The 22,766-nt window shown below is 40.7% G+C and overlaps 1 protein-coding gene across 9 annotated transcripts in view; it reads left to right on the plus strand.

Annotated features, from left to right (window-relative positions):
* Positions 1-22,766, plus strand: part of LOC117267164 (disks large-associated protein 2) — a 221,183-nt gene that overhangs the window by 148,913 nt on the left and 49,504 nt on the right. For all 9 annotated transcript variants that reach the window (XM_033642876.2, XM_078174999.1, XM_078175000.1 and 6 more), the window contains one exon: positions 7,997-8,211. In XM_033642876.2, coding sequence (XP_033498767.2) covers positions 7,997-8,211 — 215 coding nt within the window. The remainder of the gene's footprint in view (positions 1-7,996; positions 8,212-22,766) is intronic.

Raw genomic sequence — 22,766 nt, forward strand, 5'->3', positions numbered from 1 at the left:
GCCCGTAACTTCACAGCACAATAACTTTGTCTTACTGACAACTCTCAGCCCTGATTAAGTCAGCTGCTCCAGCAAACGCTGCTCTGTTCTCTCCCTGCATACAGTACTGTAGTACAAAGGCAGGATTAGTCTTTGATAGTTTTGCTGATAGGGCATTGCGGAGGGATTTAATAAGCCAATTAATTGCCATGTTGGCTTGCCAAAGGTGGAGCTTGAGAGGCAGAAAGGCTTAAATTACAAAAGGGAAGTGCAAAGCAGCAGAAACAAAACTGGCACTGTGACTGAAAGCTACAGTAACACCACCTACATGCACAGGGGTTCCCTAACTTTTTTTATTAAGGGCTTCCCAGATAGCTATCAGGTCATGAAGCACTACTTAGTAAGATTTTGTCGCAGGAACCCCCGGGATCAGACAGCAGTTTGTTACTAAATGTAACTCATCTGTGGCCTGGGGCGACAGCATGGCTTTGTGGTTACCAACGTGTCAGTGAGCATCTGCTCATATTTAATTGTCAATTATTAAGCACATTCTCTCTTATCCTTTCTGCCTGTGCTACAGCTCTCCCAGTCCAAATCAATAAAATTGGCCAGTTATTATAGCATTCTAATTTTTGTAGGGCTTATACCAATATGTTCTGCATTAGTCGCATTTTCAAGAATTCTTCACTTTATAAGACATTTTGTGCACAGTTGGACCTGCCTTGGAGTGTCTTATGGTCTGAATTTGGATAATATGTAGATGTGTTAAATAGGGATCCCTGGCCATTATTGTTTTGGCTTTGATTTGGTATTTCTTTTTTCAGCGTGTCCTGTTCCATCTGTTATGTTTGTTTATAGTTTTCTGTATGGTACAGTTTGAACAGCTCTCTCCAGCAGGCAGCCATTTCCAGAAAAAAAGTCTCTTATATCCAACTGTGTGGTATCTTCCCAGCACCAGGCAGCAGACAGACAAAGCCACAGCAGCTGGTGAAAGAGATAATTTTTTTTTTTTCTCAGGAGTTGGTGGAAAACAGACCATATCATTTATTAAAACTCAAGTCAAAATAGAAGTTAACAGATGAATAGGATAAGAAACATCAGCGAAAAAAGACATGCATGAATGAGGTTTATACACTCACTGCCACTTTATTAGGTGCCTCGCTAATACTGGGTTGGACCCCCTTTTGCCTTTTGCCTTTTATTGGCAGCATAGATTCAACAAGGTGCTGGAATCATCCCTCAGAGATTTTGGTCCATATTGACATGATGACATCACACAGTTGCTGCAGATTTGTCGGCTACACATCCATGATGCAAATCTCCCGTTCGACCACATCCCAAAGGTGCTCTATTGGATTAAGTTTCTGCATTTCCACTCCAGCGTGCTAGTACACAAATTGCAGCAAACACATGTGAATGGAAATGCACCTAGAGGGATGGTCATCGTAGGATTTGTTATGAATATTACACTGACAGTGTTTAGCTTTGACTTGTAAATTACCACCACTGAAAGGCGAACAAATATTGACCCTGTTACACTGAAATTAAAAGGTAATAAAACAATATTGAGAGACAGATAAATATCACAAGTTACTGTCACAATATATTAGGATTGTAGTCAGATATTAGACTTGGAAATTGGCCTGATGTGCTTTTCCTCAGCACTTTCCTCCAGCTAATCTGAGGGAACTCCATGTACTGCCATGCCCGCTGGGAGGTCTGTTCCCAGTGGGTCTGCCCCGGGGTCTCCTTCCAGTCAGTTGTGGTTGGAACACCTCCGATGGGAGCCAAGCAAAAAGTGTCTTTGACACCTAGATCCTCCTAAACTCCTGAGCTTTACATTCTCTCCCACACTCTGAGACCATCAGCCTGTGGAGAAACCTCAACCCAGCCAACTGAAATAATAATAATGAGATGTGTAGGTAGGGCAGATGTATTCCTAATGTGTAGATGGGTAAAAATGTGGTTTTGTGTCATGCAGCAAACCAAGGCAGGCAAAGAGGAGGTAGTAGCATTAGGGAACCACATGCCCTCTTTTTTATCTGCCATCAAAATGTGCCCAACGATGTGTTATACTCTTGTTAGATTCCTCTGGAAATGTTTCCTTTTGTAGGCTGTACTTTTTCTGTTCCTCAAGGTTTCTCCTTTTTTCTGTCTGAATGGTTTTTCTTTTTTAGGTTTGCCTTGGCCTCTTGAAGGGTGACTGGCTCGATGTGTTTGACTGAATTGGTTTGTTCTGTCCTGTCCTTTTTTTGAGTAGTGTTCTGTACAGACCAAAAAAAAAAAAAAACTAGCGCTACACAAAACGAATGATCAGTCTCTGCCTAAATCTGATTCTGTTGTGATGTTCTATGTTTCCTAGTTTGACTTTTGATGACCCATAGAAAGTGCTTTTTGCATTTAGCTGTCAGTTTTAAATGTGGGTGAAGGGAGGGGAGGTGATAAGAAGTTAGTAAGAGCTTTAACTAGCCTCTTGAAACACAATAGATCTAATTACTGTATTGACTTCTGTTGCATTCAACTCTCTTTGCTGTGATGGATGTCTCAGTATCATTGATCAAGCTGCAAAGCTGCCAATGCAAACTTTAGCATGCTAACACAATGATAAACCTGATAAATGTGAGCATGCTAGCACTCTCATTTAGGGCCTGTCGATACGCTAAATTTAGCATTTAGCTCAAAGCAGTACTATCCCCAAGTACAGCCATCACTGTTTGGGCCCTTTCTTACACCCAGCTCAGTGTTATTCCAAGTTTCAGATCGATGGGTTGTCATTTTCATGTAAGTAGCGAATGTATTTGCGTCCATCTGTGCACCCACGGGCGTGTCTTAAAATGAGGTGTGGTCAGGTGCATTGTTAGCAGGCTGCTATTTTGAGGCAGCAGAAAGTGATTGGGCCATTGATCAACAAAAACCTGGTCTGAAGTCAATGGTGCATTATTTTCCTGCTATTTCAAGGCAGCATTGTTCAGATAGTAGGATGTGCCCACGTAGGCACTTACACTCTGCTTATTACACACAGGGACGCACAGATGGGATGCGGGTGGGTGAAACGATATATCATTATTAAGGAAAATATTAATTACATTCTCTAAAATGTGAGCATTGCAGAGAGCAGAGCTGCAGAGTTGCTGTCTGACTCCCCAATTAAGAGAGATGCTGTGCACATTCACACAAGGATCAGCGTAACTTATTTGTTTGTTCAGAAGCTAAAATTTTATAAGTACACGTTTGCTACGTAATTGTCCCACAATGTTTGCTGCAGTGACATTGCTGCTGTTACTGCATTACTCCTAGCAGAAAACTGCTCTGACACTCTGATTGGTTAAATCTATGTTATACCTAACACACACCTATAATTAATAAAGGGACTAAATATAACTCTTTTGTCCCTTGTGCTTTACTTTGTGCATGTATTATGTGCCGTTTAAGAGGCGAAAGAAGAGTTGGACATCCCCTAAATGCATTTTTGCCACTTAAGATCATGTGCTATCAATCATTTAAATAGGGCACTATGTCTTATTATAAGTTTTTGCACACTGATAGTAGATATTCTGGTGATCATCGCAAGTTAGATTATTGCTGGACTTAGGAGGAGCATTGGTTGTTGCTTAGAGTGACACAGTCAGAATCAAACGGACGACATTATGGACATTTGCTCACTTAATGCAATTTTTCACACACCGTCTAGTGCATGACTGTCTCCTTTTATCGCCAACTGTGTCTATTTACACCTCCATGCTAACATCTGATAGCATTAAGTGTCAGTAAATAAACAACACAGAGACGAGACAAACACAGACGAAATGTTGCACACGTGGGCGTATATGTGTGAAAGAGAGAGACGAGAGATGAAGAGTTGGCGGTGGGCGTGCGGTAGGTGTTTGGTCAGGTAGGATAACAGTCGGCTTGTAAGAGAGAGAGAGAGAGAAAAAAATAAAGCAGCACCTGCTCCGACACACAGCGTAGCCATGCAATCTTGTGGGAGGAAATGAGGGGCTGGAGGAAGGTGGGTGAGATTACAAATGACTGAATCTTTAAGAGCTCTCTAACTCTCTCCTTTTCTTTCTCTCTATCTCAGTCTTTTCCCCATAATTCTACACTGTTTCCTTCCTGTTCTGCCTCTCCCTCTCTCTCTGTCTCTCTCTCTTCCTGTCCATCTGTCTATCTCACTCTGTTTCTTAACTTAATGGCAGTGACTTATGTTTCTTAGTGGGAGAGGTGCTGTGTATAGATAGAGCCGCAGAGTTAATCAATGAAATGCACTGCTGCACTGCAGGAGCATTGGCTGAGGCCTGCTTAGCCAGCACACACACACACACACACACGGCTCCTACAGAGGCAAAGATCAAAGCACTGAAAGTAAAGGTATACGCACGCAGCTAATATGCTAATGTCTGCACAATCCTGCTATGAGATGCTTGTGAGCCATTTCCCCAATGTTAATTATTAGCAAAGTTAAAGTGCGAAAACAGCTCGGGCGTACAGAATGTGCAAGGAGTTGTTGCCATAAGAGGAAACCTTGGTCATAGCACATGCAAAAATAATTTTCCCCAAGTCATGCCTGTTTTATATTGAGCAAAATCCAATTAGCTAAAGGAAGTAAAAGTTCTCTTGTTCTGATAATGTGACTTTAAATATGGATCTTCACACTCGAGCTGTGAAGTTTCACACAGCTCCCACAGACTTGGGCTCATATTCACAAAGGGCTTGGCGTCATTGCCTTACAATGTGCTGATGAACAGAACAGGATCTGGCACATTTATTTAGAAACAACAGAATCATCAAAACACGCAGAATAATTGCACATGGCAGCGGGCGTCACCTCTGAATCCCACGTCTTCCTTTTGTGGGAACTTTGGGTGAAGGTGAGTCCTCACGTTGACAAGCGCTCATATTTCAACTCCATTTAGGGACGCCATGTGTGTTTTCACAGCAATCAATACGAGCGCTGTTTCTTTATCTTCACGGGGAGACACGCTACAATCTATCCAGTTTATCAGCGAATCCAAATTAAACAAATCTCACCACAGCTTGCGCCTGTCCTCTGGCGTTGCGTTCATTAATTAGACGTCTAAAAATATCAAACCCCTCCAAGACTTAATTAACCCATCGACTCCATTTGGTAGCTGGTGCATGCCTGTCTTTGGAGGGGAGATGAATGACTTTTATCAAAGTGTGTGTTCCGAGTGTGTGTTCGTGTCTGCTTGGGTGCACATCTGCGCGTGCATGTTTCTGAATAGAGGGCACCGCTGTATGTTTTCTGAATTCACACGTCCTTTTCTGCACAGGTGTGTTTCTGTGTGTGGTTGTGAAAGTGCGTCTTTTTGTGCTTCATATACATTTTCTCTTTTTCTCTTTTGTCCTGATGTAACACCACAGCCTCGCAGTGAAATTTGCTATAGAGCTTTACAGACCTAGAGGACACACCGTAATCCCCATCAATCATGCCTTCCTCCTCGTGCCAACGTCACAACACAGATGAAACATAAAAGTCGAAGGCTGCTTTGACCCAGCGTTCTGTGTGATTAACAAAGAGTGGGTGGTAATAAAGCCATAATTGATCAATTATTCAAGCTGTTTTGATTTGATGTGACACTTGTTAGAATAGTAATCGTGGGTGGGCGTGCTTTGATGCCAGAGGTTAGTAGAATTAGTGTCAGGGGGAAGTGTTTTTTTTTCAGGCTGTAAATGAATGGATGCCTTCAATGCTTTTGATTAATTTCGTGTCTTCTGTTGAGAATTCCAGCTGCTTTTTATGCTTTCCAGATAAAAAGAACTGATGGTTTCATTCTTAATGGTGCAGTGTTCGGAAAGGATCTGTTATTTGTTTCTTTATGAATAATAACCGCATTTCAATTGTTATTTTCCAATAGATGACATTTGCTTTAGAAAATGATTAGAGTCATGTGTCTGACGCATTAGTGACATTTGGATGCAGCCTATCTCCTCCTGACATTTCCCAAAGCCAGTCAGCAGCCACCCAGTTCATTGTGAACCTGTGAGTAGTGCCTTAGTCACTGATTGGCAGAGGAAAATTTTAGAAAACATAGAATCAGTATAATCACACATTAATACAGTATTTGATAGAGGTTGGGAGGCTATTTTAAAGATCTTCTAGAGTGCAGTTGATCCAGTGTTACTGTAAAGTCAAAGAAATATGGACCCAAGTCAGATTTAACTTAATGAAATCTAGCCGGGGCGGATTGGCACCGCGCCGAGGCTGATCCAGCTGCCAGGATGTTAAAGTGACGGATGGATACAGCATCAGAGAAGCCTTCAACTTCCACATAGAATTTAATGATTACTGACAATGTTATATTTCATAAGCGCAAATCACTGACCATTTAAATGCGTGTCCAGCTGAAGCCTCTGACCGTCGCACACCGTCAGCAGAGTGCAACAAGGTAAATCTAAAAAGGAAAATAAAAAAAGCCGGATGATAACTGAGAGAGGTTTGTGCTTCTGTATGACTGTAACGGGTCTCTGCATCTGTGTGTTGTGTTGTATCATGTGTGTGTTTGTTTGTAGGACCCTGACTCAGCTGCTCCTGTTGTCGTCCCAGTAATTGAACCCTGTTGTACTGTTCAACTAAAGCAAAACGAGAGAGTATGCAAGTTAGAGAGAGGGGGAGAAAAAGAGAGCGCGTGTGTGTAATGAGCTCGCGAAACAATCATCATCAGTTCATTTCAATGAGTGGGTGAAGTTAGCCCCGCAGATTTTAATAAGCCACACCACCGTCTCCAATACAGAAAACTGTTAGGATCATTTAATAACAATTCTACATGTTGTATAATGACGTGTACCATCATGGAGTCACATTTTTCTTTCACGCCAAGAACATGATCCAGAAAATAATTTTGCTCCACATGATGTGTATTCAGAAATGTTCTGCTGTAATGATTATACCAGTTACATGTGCTCTGTGTAAAATGGATTCCAATGACAAAATTGCCTGTCTGAGCGAAGCATGCCAGACTAATGTCAAAGTGCATCGACCTCCGCTTAAAACTGCAGGATGCTCTTGATTGTCTTCCTGCTCGCTCCATCATTTAGCACTGCCGCGATGCTGCCTATTCAGTGCGAAATATTTACTTCATATGCAGTAAAGACAGACAGCATGTGCAAGTGAGACACCTTGTTCTCAGTCTGAATGGGATAATGGTGACACCGACGTCTGGATACTCAATTACCTGGTTTAACGAGTGGAAGAAAATTGCAACATGTAAACTCCCTGGCTTGTTTTGATGGCAGGTTTCCATGTGCAATAGCTACAACGCGGCGAGCAAAGATAACTCCTTTTCTCCATTTTCAAGCTGTATTTTTTTTTAACCGGTGTGAAGGTTTTAATGTGTGTTGACTCATCGTGAAAATGGTCCTGTGTAATTCAATGGATGGAACACGCTGTGACAGAGGTAGGGGGTTCAATTCAAGTGTCTATCAAATGGCACATTGCTTCATCGCTGGGAAATGTTCTAACACTGGTTTTTATGGTCTCAGTGTTTTAACATGGCAGTCAGATTTATATGGTCCTCCAGGAGTTAAGAAAAATCTCACCTTTCATAATATATTCAATATTGCAATGGCGTTGAGACCTTGCAATGCAGATATGGGGTTAGAATGTACTTTCAGTGTGCACTATTATGACCTTTTACCCATGGTAAAACTCTAAAAATCCCTGCTCAGCACCAAATGGCTGACAGAGAAAGTTTGCAATGAGCTGATGAACATGAGAGACATGTAGCAGTTAGAGAGTGACATATTTCCCTCAGGAATTGGTGGAGACCAAAGCAGAACTAATGGAGAGTGAATTTTGGATTTACATTCATCAGGCAGCCCAATGTTGCTCTGTGTCTGCTGCATGTGTAAACAGGCAGCTGTTTGCTACCATGTCTGCCACAACAACTTTATAAAGCAATAATGTGACATTGTTGTGTGTTTACAGCTTCTTACACCGCCTCAAGTGGCCAAAGCATCTACTATAACATTGACTATTTACCCTCCTTATGCCACCCAGGTGCCCCAGGATGACTGGGGGGGTTACCCTGGCGGTGGGAAGGATGACGAGATCCCTTGCCGTCGGATGCGGAGCAGCAGCTACGTTAAAGCCATGGGGGACGAGGAGAGCGGAGAGTCGGACTCCAGCCCCAAGACATCGCCTCAGAAGATGGTGCGGCCCGACGCCCTGGTCAAGGCCATCATCAGACCCAGGGACCTGCTGGACTCCCAGAGGTACAACACATGCCTCTTAAAGATGTCATAGTGTTTGGCTCTTCTTTTTTCCGTCTTTTGTCTTGCATGTCCCTCTTTATGTACTCACTTCACCTCTAAGGTCGATCCTGCAAAGCGACCATTGTCCATCTTAACAATTCTCCGTCTCATTTTGTGTCTTTAAATTATAAAGGTATACTATGCAGGACTTTCCTAAAAATCAGTGTATAGACTTCCAGCTGGCCACCACAGTTGTTAGACTTTGATATTTGGTTGAATCTAGGTTGTGACGTTGGGTGACCAAAATTCAATGTAGGGACAATCTCTAATGCCAATGTCAATTTGACAATGAATACTGACAAGAGATGGTGTTGATATTTTGTTGGTTTTCATGTGTGATAACTAACCAAAATCCAACGTTTTCCAATCGCTTGATGTAGAATAACGGCATTTAGTCAAAAGGTATGGAGACCTAAACCCAATGTCTGCAAAACCTCACACTGTTAGCATCCACACAACGTGAAATTCAAGCATTGTTGCACATTGAATATATCATCAATCTGATTTTCATTCCCATCAAAATTTAAGGTCTGTGCAGCCTAAGACTCTAATGTCTCTCTGACATCATATTGACGTCTGTTGCCAGCTGGGCTCACACAAGAATAATCTCTCTAAATCATCACTTATGATCCACTAGAAGTGTGTGGCAGTGTATTTATCTGCAGAGTTGCTGCCCAGATGCCGGACTGTAAGCACCACTCAACCAAGAGGAAGTTATGAAAACAGCGGACATAGCACCCCACTGCTGGCAGTACTGTTTACAGTTCCTGCATTGTATACCTTTGAAATAATCATGTCTAAGAAATTTATGTGATTTCATTTTTTAGTTTTAGTTTTAAGCCCATTGATCTTGGTGTTCCCTGGGAGGGATTCTCCTGGGATCCCACCTGGGCACACTTAGAACTTTTAGAAATACTACTAGGGGGTGCCAGAGATACAAAGTTTTGAATTCTACACATACTGGTTTTAAGTAAATCAATCAATGGAATTCCAGAACATTTCCGGAAACGTCACATATTGCAATGATTATATTTCTCAAAATCCTGAAAACTTCATGATTGTGGAATTATCCCAATGCATGTTTTGTGTTATTTTCAAGACACGCTTCTTCTGTGTTCCTATTTTGCATTTTAAGAGTAAACTTTTCCTCAGCTTAGTATCTGTTTATGTTTTGAGCCACATCATACTTGTTATTTATTTGCTTTATTGCATTCCCTGCAGCAGTGTTGACAGTTTTCGTGTGCTCGTGCCCCACCACTACATCAGTGTCAAGCACTTGATAGCTGAATCCTGTACTCATTAAAATCCCTTCATGGGTATTTATATCAGTGTCTTCAACTGTAAGAAAGTGTTGAGTGCATTCTTCTGGGATGCGTCCCATTAAATGGTGAGGAAACGGAGGGCTTTTGTTTTGGTTACTCGGTGGTGGAAGAAAACGCTCATAAGAGGATTACATGATGAGACAAGCTGAAGACAATGTCACAGAAAAATGAACACAAGCAACTATGTTATGGAGAGATACAAGGAGAGTTACTATGATTACAGCATTAACAAGTCCATTAGATTAGGATGAAATTATATAATTGAGCACTTGTTCCAAAAATGAATAACCTCACCTGTAATACGACCATTCAGTAATGGCTTTTTCCCCCAAGGTATTTTCTGAGGTTGTGTTATCATTAACATAAATATTAAGATTAGCTACTTTTCTTGATATTTATGTGAGCAAAGCCAATTATAGTGAAGTAAGATACAGCGATGATACACTGCAGAGGTTATTCTAAATCTGTTTTAGGTCAGGAATGGATTCCCTTCTGTTTCCTGCTGCATTTACTGTTTGTTGTATGTCCTGATAATTGTCTGTTTTATCCCTGCTCCACATTTGCCTCACCCTTTGTTGCACCTCACACCCTATCTCCATCTTTGTTTATTTCATTTATTAGTTCCAGTTCACTTAAACATGGCACTTTGTAAACACCAGTCACAAATACAAAAGACCATCATCTGTCAGTTGTTGTTACTCAGAGGTTGCTAAAAAACCTACTCTTCCTATTATTTCCACCAGGCTTTGGATGTTCATTTTTCACTTATGAATCCATAAGTAAAACTATTCAAATGTTACTTATCGCCTTATTTTACTCCCCATTGTGGTTTTAAATTGTATTGTTATAGTACTTCAGACACCGAATTATTGCATTGTGCGTTGCAGATTCATCTTTTCCAGTCTTTTTTTTTTTTAAGGTGGCAATACGAGAAAGCCGATTCACTTTTGTTCCCTCTTCAAAGGGGTCTGTCCCTCTTTGTTCACAGCAGAATGTAGTGAATGCAGTAATTACAGCTGATATTCATAAGTCTATTTTAATAATATGACAGTTTAAAAAAATGTCCCAGACCTTCTCTTTCAAAGCACAATCTTTTTATCTGCTTTTACTCTGTTTCGCGAGCCGTGTGTGCATGTACCAGTCAAGGTTTGAGTCAAGAGTGGAGGGCCGTTAGCCGCACCGTACCTTCTCATTTTTAGAAAGTTAGATGCAGGTTTTCCTTTAATTTTTCATTTCTTTTTGAGAAAACTTTAAAGGTGTATAGAGAAAAGCGTAGTCAAGATTAGAGATGCAGAGGCAACTGTGATGCAGTTTGAAGTCAGATTTGGTTTAAGAGGAAAATACACATAAATTTGTTGTGGGCCTCCTTTCATTTATGACCAATTAACTCATCCATCCCATCAGTTAAAATCACTGTGAGTGACTTGGAGTTGCAGAAATGATTCAAATAATCTAAAAATATTGCTGAATTAGTTGAAAAATTAATCCAAGTGGACAAAAGTCTCCTGTCAGTGCCATGATCAGTTGTGTAGTCTGCGTGATATGGTGGTATACACTGCAAAAAAAGCTCCAGGATTTCCGTCTACCCACTTAAAATTGCAGACAGATATGTAACAACATAGTTTTGTGAGAAAACTTTTACCTCAGCTATTTGTTTTTGCAAATACAAGGTCGAGAGATGTGACAACAATCTGACCAAATGCTGCAGAACATGCAGAGAGACTCTGTCGACGCTCCCATCCCGCTGAGCTAAGTGCGTGGCAAATGTGTGTTTGAAAAAAAGAGAGAAAGAGAGTGATGCGTTCGGAGCAGACAGGTGTTAAAGTTGTCAAATGGTATTAAATGTACATTGTAGGTTTCAGTTTGTCCATCAGTAAACACCGCAGCAGGTATAGCCTTATGAAGCATGATAAGTGGTGGCTTCCCATAAAGGAGGGGAAATGATAGAAAAGGAAATTCAGGACCTTCCGCCACTACGTGCTTGGACGACTGGCATTAAACACTAATGCTAAAGTGGCTAAAAGCTGCTAGAATCATCATCCCATCAACGTCACAATTATCTCCCAATTAACTAAGTTCAAGTCGAGTCAGTTTATTTGTACAGCACATTTAAAAACAACAGGAGGTAACCCAAAGTGCTTTCCAGTGGAGGCAGATAGGTTAGGATCTGCCTCAATGTAGGTACACGGGATTAAAGAAATAAAAGGCAGTAATACATCATGTAATGTAATAAAACAATAATAGAGGGAGACAAGGCATAGGAATAAAATAAAGCCATAAACTACGTAGCATGATAAAATCAAAGTTGAAAATAGGAAGTTAGGAGAAACCAAATAAAACCAACTAAAGATAAAAAGCAGTAAGAGGATATTGGAAATGAGTTAAGAGGGGACTGGATAAAATAAGATTAAATGCTGAGTAAATATTTAGGCTACAGATCGAGAAAGAGAGGAATGCATGTGTAAAGTTTGTGGTTATCCAATCAAAAGGTGCAAAATAATCTGAAATGAATCCATTGAATATAATAACAAAAGAGAAAAATAGAGGTACAGTAGGGCTATGATTGCCAGAATTGTTATTACAAACATTCAAACACTTTAGGATGCTGTTGCTGTTGCTATTTCATTTCTCCTCCATGTTTTACTCAGCAAGGTTTGCTGGACTGTGTAGAAAAACTCTCTCATGTGCCTGCTGCAATTTCTGCATAAATCGCACTGCTTCTGGTCTGCATGAGCCCAAAGGCCCATCATCTGACATAAACTGTAGACATTATGCAAAGACGACCTTGTGTCTGACCTCAGTGTGGAGTGTCGCCCCTTAACAGACACACAGCTGCAGTGTGTGATGTCAGACAGTCACAGTAACAGACAGCGATACACGTGTTGACTAACGCTGACGATTCCCTCACTCTTATTGTCATATCCTCGTCTCTCACTCTTCGCACCACTGACCCCGTGCTCATTGCCATTCAGCAGAGGTTTTTAAATTGCCACTCTCTCGTACAGAACAGCATTTTCCCTGGAAGCTGGGAACCGCAGCGGGCGACACCCACAGGATCTGCTAATACTGTTAACCTGACCCTGATGAAAACACGTACGTGTATGCACACAAACAGAATTAATGATGAGCATCTCTGGCAGAGTGTTTGTGACGTCTCTCTGCAGGATGACAGGAGATAGAAGAAGCAGAGATATTCAGCGTCTACAGTCAGAGGCCACAGGCAATACCTGTACACACTTACGTAATACACCAGTTATTCATCCCCGAGGATACATAATGACAGATCGAATGTTATGGATTGTGATCAGGCAGGATCATAATGATATCTGTCACAGAGGATGCAGTCGTTTGGCCTTTTTAACAGCTCCTTTAGACTATGAAGTAATGTATGAGGCAGCTACAATGAGGTATGCTCCTTTTCCCACATCTTGCAAAGCTTCCCCTGGCTATCCATTTTGAATAGCTGTAAACAGTGAATGATTTATGAGGATGCAACAGCAGGAAGGGCTATCAGTTGAAGTTATTGTACTCCAAGGCCCCTCTAAATAATGGCTCTCTCAGTGGTTAGACCGAGAGTCTGCCGGGCTCTGCTGAAAGGAAGATATTGACCAGCGTGGATAAGGCTGTGTGTCCTGCCTCTGAGTCTACTGACAGAGGGGTCCTGATGCTAAACTTGAACCCACTCTAAGAATGCCATAATGTGGATTCCTTACAGTTGGATTTAAATGGAAATGCATCGGTTATATTTTTCTGTAGTTTTTGCATCCTCTGACATATCCATTTCTTCTGATCGCAATAATGTGAGTTGGTGCAGCGCAGGGGTCGATATATCAGCCAATATTAGCTAAAGGCAGATGTACATTGGTATTGACGTATGTGTGGACCAATGAATAACAAGAAATTGCAGCACAGACATACAAGGGTGACAGATATATGTGAAGTAAATTAGAAACAGTGCCTTCATTACAGAGAACACTGACAAGGAAATGTTTCAACTGTAAAATGTCCCACTCAGTCAGTCACAACTCTTTAAAATGCTAATTAAAGAGATAAGATTAGATAAAATCACATTTTATTGATTACAGGAGGAAAATTTAGCATTACAGCACCACAAGAAGAGCAGTGAGGCCGATACAAATAAGTAGAGAAAAGCATACAGTGGAAACCTCTCATAGTGACCACGCTTACAGTGATCAAATGCTTATATTCAGACAGAATCATTCATACACAAATGCTGTTTAAATCAATGGTTCCCAACTGGTGGGTCATGGTCCAAAAGAGGGTTGTGGGTCCATATTGAATAGACCCCAAGTGACTCTCAAACGTGTAAAGTTTATAAAAAGCACGCTTTATTAATGAAGTACAGTGAGTTTCCAGCACAAGCTTCTATTTTGAAGTGCCGTTTCCTGCTGTAGAGTGAGTGAATACTTTAGTGATAGTGATACTTTGTCTCGCAGTAACCCGTCAGCTTTCATTTGGCTACCTGAGGATGCTGCTGTGTGCACATTTAAATCATGACGGGAAACGACGTCATTTTACCTCAGTGGAAATATAATCTCCTCAAAGCTTATGGCCGTTATTTATCAAGACAGAAAACAAATGTGCACAAGGAAAGCACCTGTGATGGAAGCCTTCTTCATCAAGTGGATTGATAATGCCAAGTTACTTAACGCCAACGTGATAAAACAGCTGTATTGTATTTTAAAATAGTCAATAAAATTCAATTAACTAGCCAAGCTGTCTATTTAATTACTTTATAATCATGTAATAAAAATAATAAGGCCATCATGCAATTTAAAAAAGTAATCTAATTCATTACATGCTCTGTGATTAATTAATCTTATTAATCACATACATCAACATCTGCTGTGAAGTATTAAAAAAAAAAGGGCAGATGTGTCGTAGTAAAGCTGCTAGATTTTGGACACAGTTGTCCACTTTACCACCACAACTGGTTTGCAGTCCATTGCAGTCCATTTTGCTAAGGGAGTTGGTTAGTCGGTCACTTCTGTAGACTTACACAGTTTGCATCTAAACTCCTGGTCGAGTATGGCTTTACGAGGCTGGCTGCTAGCGCTAGCATCAGAGGCTGTGCTAGCTCGGACCTCCGGGTTTGCTGCTAAATGCTTTGTGTTGAGGTGATATTTCAGGCTTGAAGTACTCCGATGGTACGAAAATACCTTACTGCAGAAACTGCAGAGAACAGTGCTACTATCAACAGTTCCATCCGGGCGTTCTGTTAAATGTAAATGTTCCACTCACAGGGTCTAGCAGCATTGTCTTGTCTGCCTCCATCATGTGACAAAGCCACTGTGGCTTTCAGTGATGCACCGGTACAAAGGGCACCACGGAACGTCATTAATCAGCATTCATTTTTTAAAAGTGTTATTTCTTCTGTGATTAATAAATCGAAAGTAATGTGTTATTTTGACAGTCCTAAAAAATACACATGTGAATTAGATGGTAAATGTTTCTGTTATGTGATATTTGTAAGTAAAAATAAGCAAAAAAAAATCTAGTTGTACTGGGGCTATAGTTTACTGTGGGGATTAAGTGTTGTTGCGGTAGACAGCTTTATGTTGGAAACATGGGCAGCTTTGAGGTGCAGCAAGAGGTGACTGTATGAATTATTTGAACTTTAATTCCCATAAATCAGCTTACATGAAAGGGTACACTGCACACTCGTGTTTGCAAGCCCGCCTGCTCTGTCATCGTTTTATACCAAAGAATCCAAAAGGGACTGGAAACCAAATGGCGGTGGGAAGAAATACTCAGTGTTGCTGACAACAATTGTTTTAGACTCTTAACATTTTAAATCATCCATTTGGACAAATATATTCTCGACTTTTTATAAACCTTAAGAAGATTTAATTTGGGCACAGTTGACATAAAAGTCATGTCCAATGCAATTATAGATGTGTATTATGATTAGATTGTCTGCAGAGCACCTTAATCTCTCATCATTTGTTTAGCAGTGTGTCTATTTTCTGTTTCTTTTTTTGTGTGTTTTTTTATTCTTGGCATCATCGTGCCATGATCCATGTCCGTTACTGTTTTAAGTCCACACATAAAAGGCCCCATGGATGCTACCTGACGTGAGAGCTCTTATGCTATTATGGTTCATTGGGCTTGTTGGGATGGAATTAGATTGGATTCAAGACAGACGTGGCGCAGGTTGGATTTCCTCTGCTCTCGTAGCAATTTGATGTCCCGCGGGGGCATTCAGATGGGCCAAACACAAATTTGACAGCATCGGCTCCCTGAAGCAAATCATGTTAAAGTGAGAACAGGCTGTCAGGTTGTGTCACCTCCCTCCATCTTTCCCTCTTCCGAGCTCTCTGTTGCTCTCGTGGTTGACGGGATCGCCTCTTTGTTCATCTCACCAATAAAGAATACATCACAGTCACGGGCCCACAGAGCCGGAACAGCCTGTGAACTAGAGGAAAAGTTAGATGTCAATGATTGTTTTAATTAATAATCATTCACCCCCCCCCCCCCCCCCCCCCCTTTCCTTCCATTACAACTTCACCCTGGGGTCCTGTACGTCCTGTGAGCTGCAGAGCCGACAGCTATGATAAATTGAATATGAATCAGCTTTTCTTTTTTTTTTTTGGGGGGGGGGGGGGGCATAGTAGGACCTGCCAAAGATGTTTAAAGATATATTAACGATGATGGGAACTGAATGACATGTGGCAAGTTTCACTATTATCCGTTAGCATAATGAGTAACTGAGTCAGTAATGATATGTCACGTCTCATAGCAGGTTGCATTGACACATATGCACAGAAGAACATCAACAATTAACATCCATAACTTAACTTCTCTTTAAATGACTTTGGCCCGGTGTCTATACACCGTGAGCCAATCAATCCCACCCATTTTTGTCAGTTTCTAAAATAACTCACATTTGTTTGCCCCCTGTCCACGATTAGCTTCTGGAGGCACCATAATTAATCAGAGTTAACACTGGCAAAGCATTCGATAATTCCTGATTCGACATAATGTAATTACTCATTCAGATAGCATTGGGTATGAGCATTTTTCCCTCAGATCTCAAGGTCAAAGCAGAATTCCAATGCATTGATTTGTGGCTGCATGGGACGTGTCGTGCATAATTAGCCCACTTTTCTGTTGTGAAGGCTTATTCCCAACACTTTAAACCACCATTATGGATGTAACACTTAAAGGAACACTTTCCCAATGTTCAACCAGCTTTGTATCATAACAGTGTGGGTAGTATTTGTTAATAAACTGTGGTAAACTTCCCGCCATCTTACCAGCACCCAGATCTCCTGCTTATCTCCCAGCTCAAATTTGGATTTTTGCTGGCTTTATGGCTGTTGCTTGGACCACAGATTGTACTTCCGCATTTTCGTATGCCCGTGACGCAGAGTATTGAAGCGGATTGAGAGAGAGAGACCCCCTCTATCTATCCTCTGTCTCTTTTAAACTCAGGTCAGCAGTAAAACGAAGCAGTGCGGATCAAATACGAACCAAGATTCTGTTAATATAGTGCCTGTTTCTCCCCTAAAATGTCCTTAGAAATATATTTTAGTGCACTGTTTGGCTGTAATATGAGAATCTGTGAACAGGAAGTAGGTGCCATTCTGTGTCCTAGGGGTACAATTTTGTATCCTGTAAAAACGGAGACTGAAAATCAAACAGTAGGCTGTTACTTCTCGCCTCAAATGTCTTAAGAAATACATTTCAGTGCACTGTTTGGCTGTAATATTAGAATCTGTGAACAGGAAGTGTTTGCCATTCTGTGTCCTCTATTGTAGAAAGGAGGGTGAAAATACTGAGATCAAACAGTAAGCAGTGATGATAAAATATTAACCAAGATTCTGTTACTGCAATGCCTTTTCTCGCCTCAAATGTTTTCAGAAACAAATTCTAACCAACTGTTTACCTGTAGTATGAGCCTGTTTGTTACTAGTCAGGTGCCATATTGTTTCCTATGTCAAAACAGACAAGTTTGCATAACGTCACCCACCGGCAGGAGTGTTTATTGGTCCGGTGCGGCGCAGTGAGTTCTGTTAATTGTAGGTTTTCAACCAGTTGAGCAAAAACAAATGCCATAGCCCTTTTTCTCTTGTTTTCTGCTAATGTAGCAACAATTTCAAAAGTATTTGCGTTTCTCTACTGCATAGACAGCCTGGTTTTATGAAAGATCTTCTTTATAGCAGTAAAATATTTCTTTAATACTATGTCAAAGGTTGAACGTTTTTGTCTCCTGCTACCTATTGTCTCATTCAAACAGATATTAACTGCTATATTGATCTTTTGGACCATGGCTTGAACAGAACATACAATATTCTTTTCATATATTTCCTTCTTCAGGGTTTCCTTACCAAGATGAGATTCACTCCACTTGTTATCTTCTACCCAACTGGGAACCATTTGGAACTTTTGGGAAGATGTGGTCATCATGCAGTGCATTTTGTTTGTCTAAAGTATACATAGATCTGATTTCCACATTCTGGACGAGCAGACACATTTCCTCCAAGTCTTATCCACTTGCTCTCAAGTTTATGTTTTTTATACTTAAAGTTAACCCTTCTTGCCAAGTCTTCTCTCCTGCAGCAACCATTTTTTTTCATTCTTCAAACCGTCCTTTGTCCCTGTTCTGTTTGTATCTACCGTTAAATCAAATGCTTTACTTTCAACCTTTCTCCTCTGGAATTAGCACAACAGCAGCTGTCAAGGCCGGGGCTTTGTTTAACCACAGAAAGGCACTGGCAGAGTGAAAGGAAGGAAGTGTGAGATTCCCATCATCCCTTGCTTTAATATTGGCCAACAATGGAGGCGCATTAGCACCAATCAGAGACATTAGAGGAAATTTGTTCTGGCGTGATTTGATAAAGGGCCAACGTTCTCAAAACAGCCTCCCTTCACTCAAATGGTGATAATAGACATCTCTACAGGCAAGGATGGATGAAGTATGCCTCAGATGTGCCTCAGCCGGTGCACTTATATCTGATCTTGTCAGCTAAAAAGCTTGACTAAGTTTCATTACTCAGGGAAGGATGTTAGGTAGGGTTTTTTAATTCTCATTTGGCTCAATTAAGCAAATCTAATTAGTCACACAGGGAAAAAATGTGTGTTTTATGATGTAGTGTAATTGTTTTAGTGGGCCGCATTTCGTCATCAAGTGCTTTGTAATAACTTTTGGTTAAAGCTGGCGGACCGTGTGTGTGTGCACCCACCCTACGACAAAACTCATCATACACTCCTCATTTATTCATTCATTTATTTTATTTAAAAACCTCAGAAAACATTGAGGGATAACCCCCATTTTCAATGGTGCCAAGGTACATACAGTAAATACAAACACAACTAAACTCAAAAAACAATAATACATGGCGATATAGTCTCTGTGATATGTGGACATAATGTTCCCTTTTTCATAAAAGCATGAACTGTGATGCTCATACATTTCCAGAAATTGACCCATCATGATAATGCCTCATGGCAGCCATTTTATTTTCCACCATAAACAAATTATGTATTTTGCATCCTTTGTCCTGAACCAAACATGATTACACAAAATAGGTGATTTATGCCCCTATGTCTATTATTTTACACAGTCTATGGCCAAGAGCAGTGTATCAGGGCACTGTTGAGGAAAAGTGCTTGAGGTGGTACCAATTATGCCATCTACAACAGACTGGGGTTGGATGGACCCAAGCAACTCTTCCACAGGCAAGCCAGTCCATCCTTGAACTATTACATTGTGGCTATAAGGAAGGCTGCTGGGAACATTGCGAATGCAAAACAAAGCTTCCTCACATTGCACATCTCTTTGGCAATGTGGAGGAGACTGTGAAGGAGACAGGGGATAGGTTCAACAACAAAGACAACAAATAGGCATGTTTCTGAAATACATTTTATCCTTTATTATTACAGATTATTACAGTTAGGTTTGTGTTTGACACATTCTTTATAAGCTAAGTTGCTAAACTCACATTAAATATTGTTGTGTTCTTTACAGTCACTGGCAGGGCTAATGATAAAAAGATAAAGCTTGTAATATTCTACACAACGTGCATGCAACAGACATGATGTTAAAAAGTTGAGCCTGGGTTCTAAGATACTGTAATTTCCCTCTGACGTCAATTAATTCACCATTAATTATTCACTTGTGTGTTTTTTTGATGTTGTACATGGTATCACTGTAATCCTTGACCTTTAAAACATAGGACGAGACTTCACCTTTTCTGTGTTATCATGTTTGGTTCAGGAGATACAGTCAGGTCCATAATTATTTGGACAATGATACAGTTGTCATCATTTTGGCTCTGTACACCACCACAATGGGTTTTAAATGAAACAATGAATACCTGCTTAAAGTGCAGACTCTCAGCTTTCATTTAAGGCTTTTTTCAAAAATGTAGTATGAACCGTGGAGGAATTACAACCATTTCTTCACACAGTCCCCCAACTTTAAGGGCTCATAAGTATTTGGACAAACTAACATAATCATCAATTAAACGGTCAGTTTTAATACTTGGTTGCAAATCCTTTACAGTCAATGACTGCCTGAAGTGTTGGACACATAGGCATCACCAGATGCTGGGTTTCTTCCCTGGTGATGCTCTGCCAGCCCTTTACTGCAGCTGTCTGCACTTCCTGCTTGTGTTTTGGGTGTTTTGCCCTCAGTTTTGGCTTCAGCAAGAGAAACGCATGCTCAGTTGGATTCAGGCCAGATGATATGACTTGGCCATTGCAGAACATTCCACTTCTTTGCCTTAAAAATGTCTTTGGTTGCTTTTGCAATATGCTTCAGGTCATTGTCCAACTGCACTGTGAAGCATCGTCCAATGAGTTTTGAAGCATTTAGTTGAATCTGAGCAGATAATGGTGCCCCAAACACTTCAGCTTTCATCCTGCTGCTCTTGTAAGCAAGACAAGACTTCACTAGAATAAATACAGAGGGTTTATCACAAGATGCAAACCATTGGTTAGCCTTAAAAATGGAAGGCCAGATTAGAGTTTGTCAAAAACCATCTAAAAAGCCTGTACAGTTGTGGAACAGCATACTATGGACAGATAAAACAAAGATCAACTACCAGAATGATGGGAAGACAAGAGAAGGAAGAAGGGAAGGAACTGCTCATGATCCAAAGCACACCACCTCATCAGTGAAGCATGGTGGAGGTACTGTTATGTCATGGCCATGTATGGCTGCCAGTGGAACTGGTTCTCTTGTATTTATTGATGATGTGACTGCTGACAAGAGCAGCAGGATGAAAGCTGAAGTGTTTGGGGCTACATTATCTGCTCAGATTCAACTAAATGCTTCAAAACTCATTGGACGATGCTTCACAGTGCAGTTGGACATTGACCTGAAGCATATTGCAAAAGCAACCAAAGACATTTTTAAGGCAAAGAAGTGGAATGTTCTGCAATGGCCAAGTCATATCATCTGACCTGAATCCAACTGAGCATGCGTTTCTCTTGCTGAAGCCAAAACTGAGGGCAAAACACCCAAAACACAAGCAGGAAGTGCAGACAGCTGCAGTAAAGGGCTGGCAGAGCATCACCAGGGAAGAAACCCAGCATCTAGTGATGTCTATGTGTCCAACACTTCAGGCAGTCATTGACTGTAAAGGATTTGCAACCAAGTATTAAAACTGACTGTTTAATTGATGATTATGTTAGTTTGTCCAAATACTTATGAGCCCTTAAAGTTGGGGGACTGTGTGAAGAAATGGTTGTCATTACTACACGATTCATACTACATTTTTGAAAAACAGCCTTAAATGAAAGCTGAGAGTCTGCACTTTAAGCAGGTATTCATTGTTTCATTTAAAACCCATTGTGGTGGTGTACAGAGCCAAAATGATGACAACTGTATCATTGTCCAAATAATTATGGACCTGACTGTATGTTGCTAAATACAGAATTAGGTTATGGTAGAAAGTAAAATGGCTGCCATCACCACCATGAGGTGTTTTTGCAACAGCTCCATTTCTGAAAATGTTCAGGGCCCCAAACTGAAGAAGTTTTATGAGAAAGTGAGCATTTCTCCTCATATTTGGCACATTTCATTTGGACTAATATAAATTAAAACAAAAAAAAATATGATCAAAAAGATTAGCAATTAAACCTTTGAATTGTTGCAGCAGTATTAATGAGGTCAGCTTAATGTTCTGTTTAAGCATATTCCAAATATGTCATTACATTGCTTGTGTGTCTACGTGTTTCATTATGAAGATATTGCCATGACCAGGCAATTCTGTCTTCCAAATAGATGTACAGTACAGGCCAAAAGTTTGGACACACCTTCTCATTCAATGCGTTTTCTTTATTTTCATGACTATTTACATTGTAGATTCTCACTGAAGGCATCAAAACTATGAATGAACACATGTGGAGTTATGTACTTAACAAAAAAAGGTGAAATAACTGAAAACATGTTTTATATTCTAGTTTCTTCAAAATAGCCACCCTTTGCTCTGATTACTGCTTTGCACACTCTTGGCATTCTCTCCATGAGCTTCAAGAGGTAGTCACCTGAAATGGTTTCCACTTCACAGGTGTGCCTTATCAGGGTTAATTAGTGGAATTTCTTGCTTTATCAATGGGGTTGGGACCATCAGTTGTGTTGTGCAGAAGTCAGGTTAATACACAGCCGACAGCCCTATTGGACAACTGTTAAAATTCATATTATGGCAAGAACCAATCAGCTAACTAAAGAAAAACGAGTGGCCATCATTACTTTAAGAAATGAAGGTCAGTCAGTCCGGAAAATTGCAAAAACTTTAAATGTGTCCCCAAATGGAGTCGCAAAAACCATCAAGCGCTACAACGAAACTGGCACACATGAGGACCGACCCAGGAAAGGAAGACCAAGAGTCACCTCTGCTTCTGAGGATAAGTTCATCCGAGTCACCAGCCTCAGAAATCGCAAGTTAACAGCAGCTCAGATCAGAGACCAGATGAATGCCACACAGAGTTCTAGCAGCAGACCCATCTCTAGAACAACTGTTAAGAGGAGACTGCGCGAATCAGGCCTTCATGGTCAAATAGCTGCTAGGAAACCACTGCTAAGGAGAGGCAACAAGCAGAAGAGATTTGTTTGGGCCAAGAAACACAAGGAATGGACATTAGACCAGTGGAAATCTGTGCTTTGGTCTGATGAGTCCAAATTTGAGATCTTTGGTTCCAACCGCCGTGTCTTTGTGAGACGCA

The sequence above is a fragment of the Epinephelus lanceolatus genome, chromosome 15, assembly GCF_041903045.1.
Source record: "Epinephelus lanceolatus isolate andai-2023 chromosome 15, ASM4190304v1, whole genome shotgun sequence".
Lineage (NCBI taxonomy): Eukaryota > Metazoa > Chordata > Actinopteri > Perciformes > Serranidae > Epinephelus > Epinephelus lanceolatus.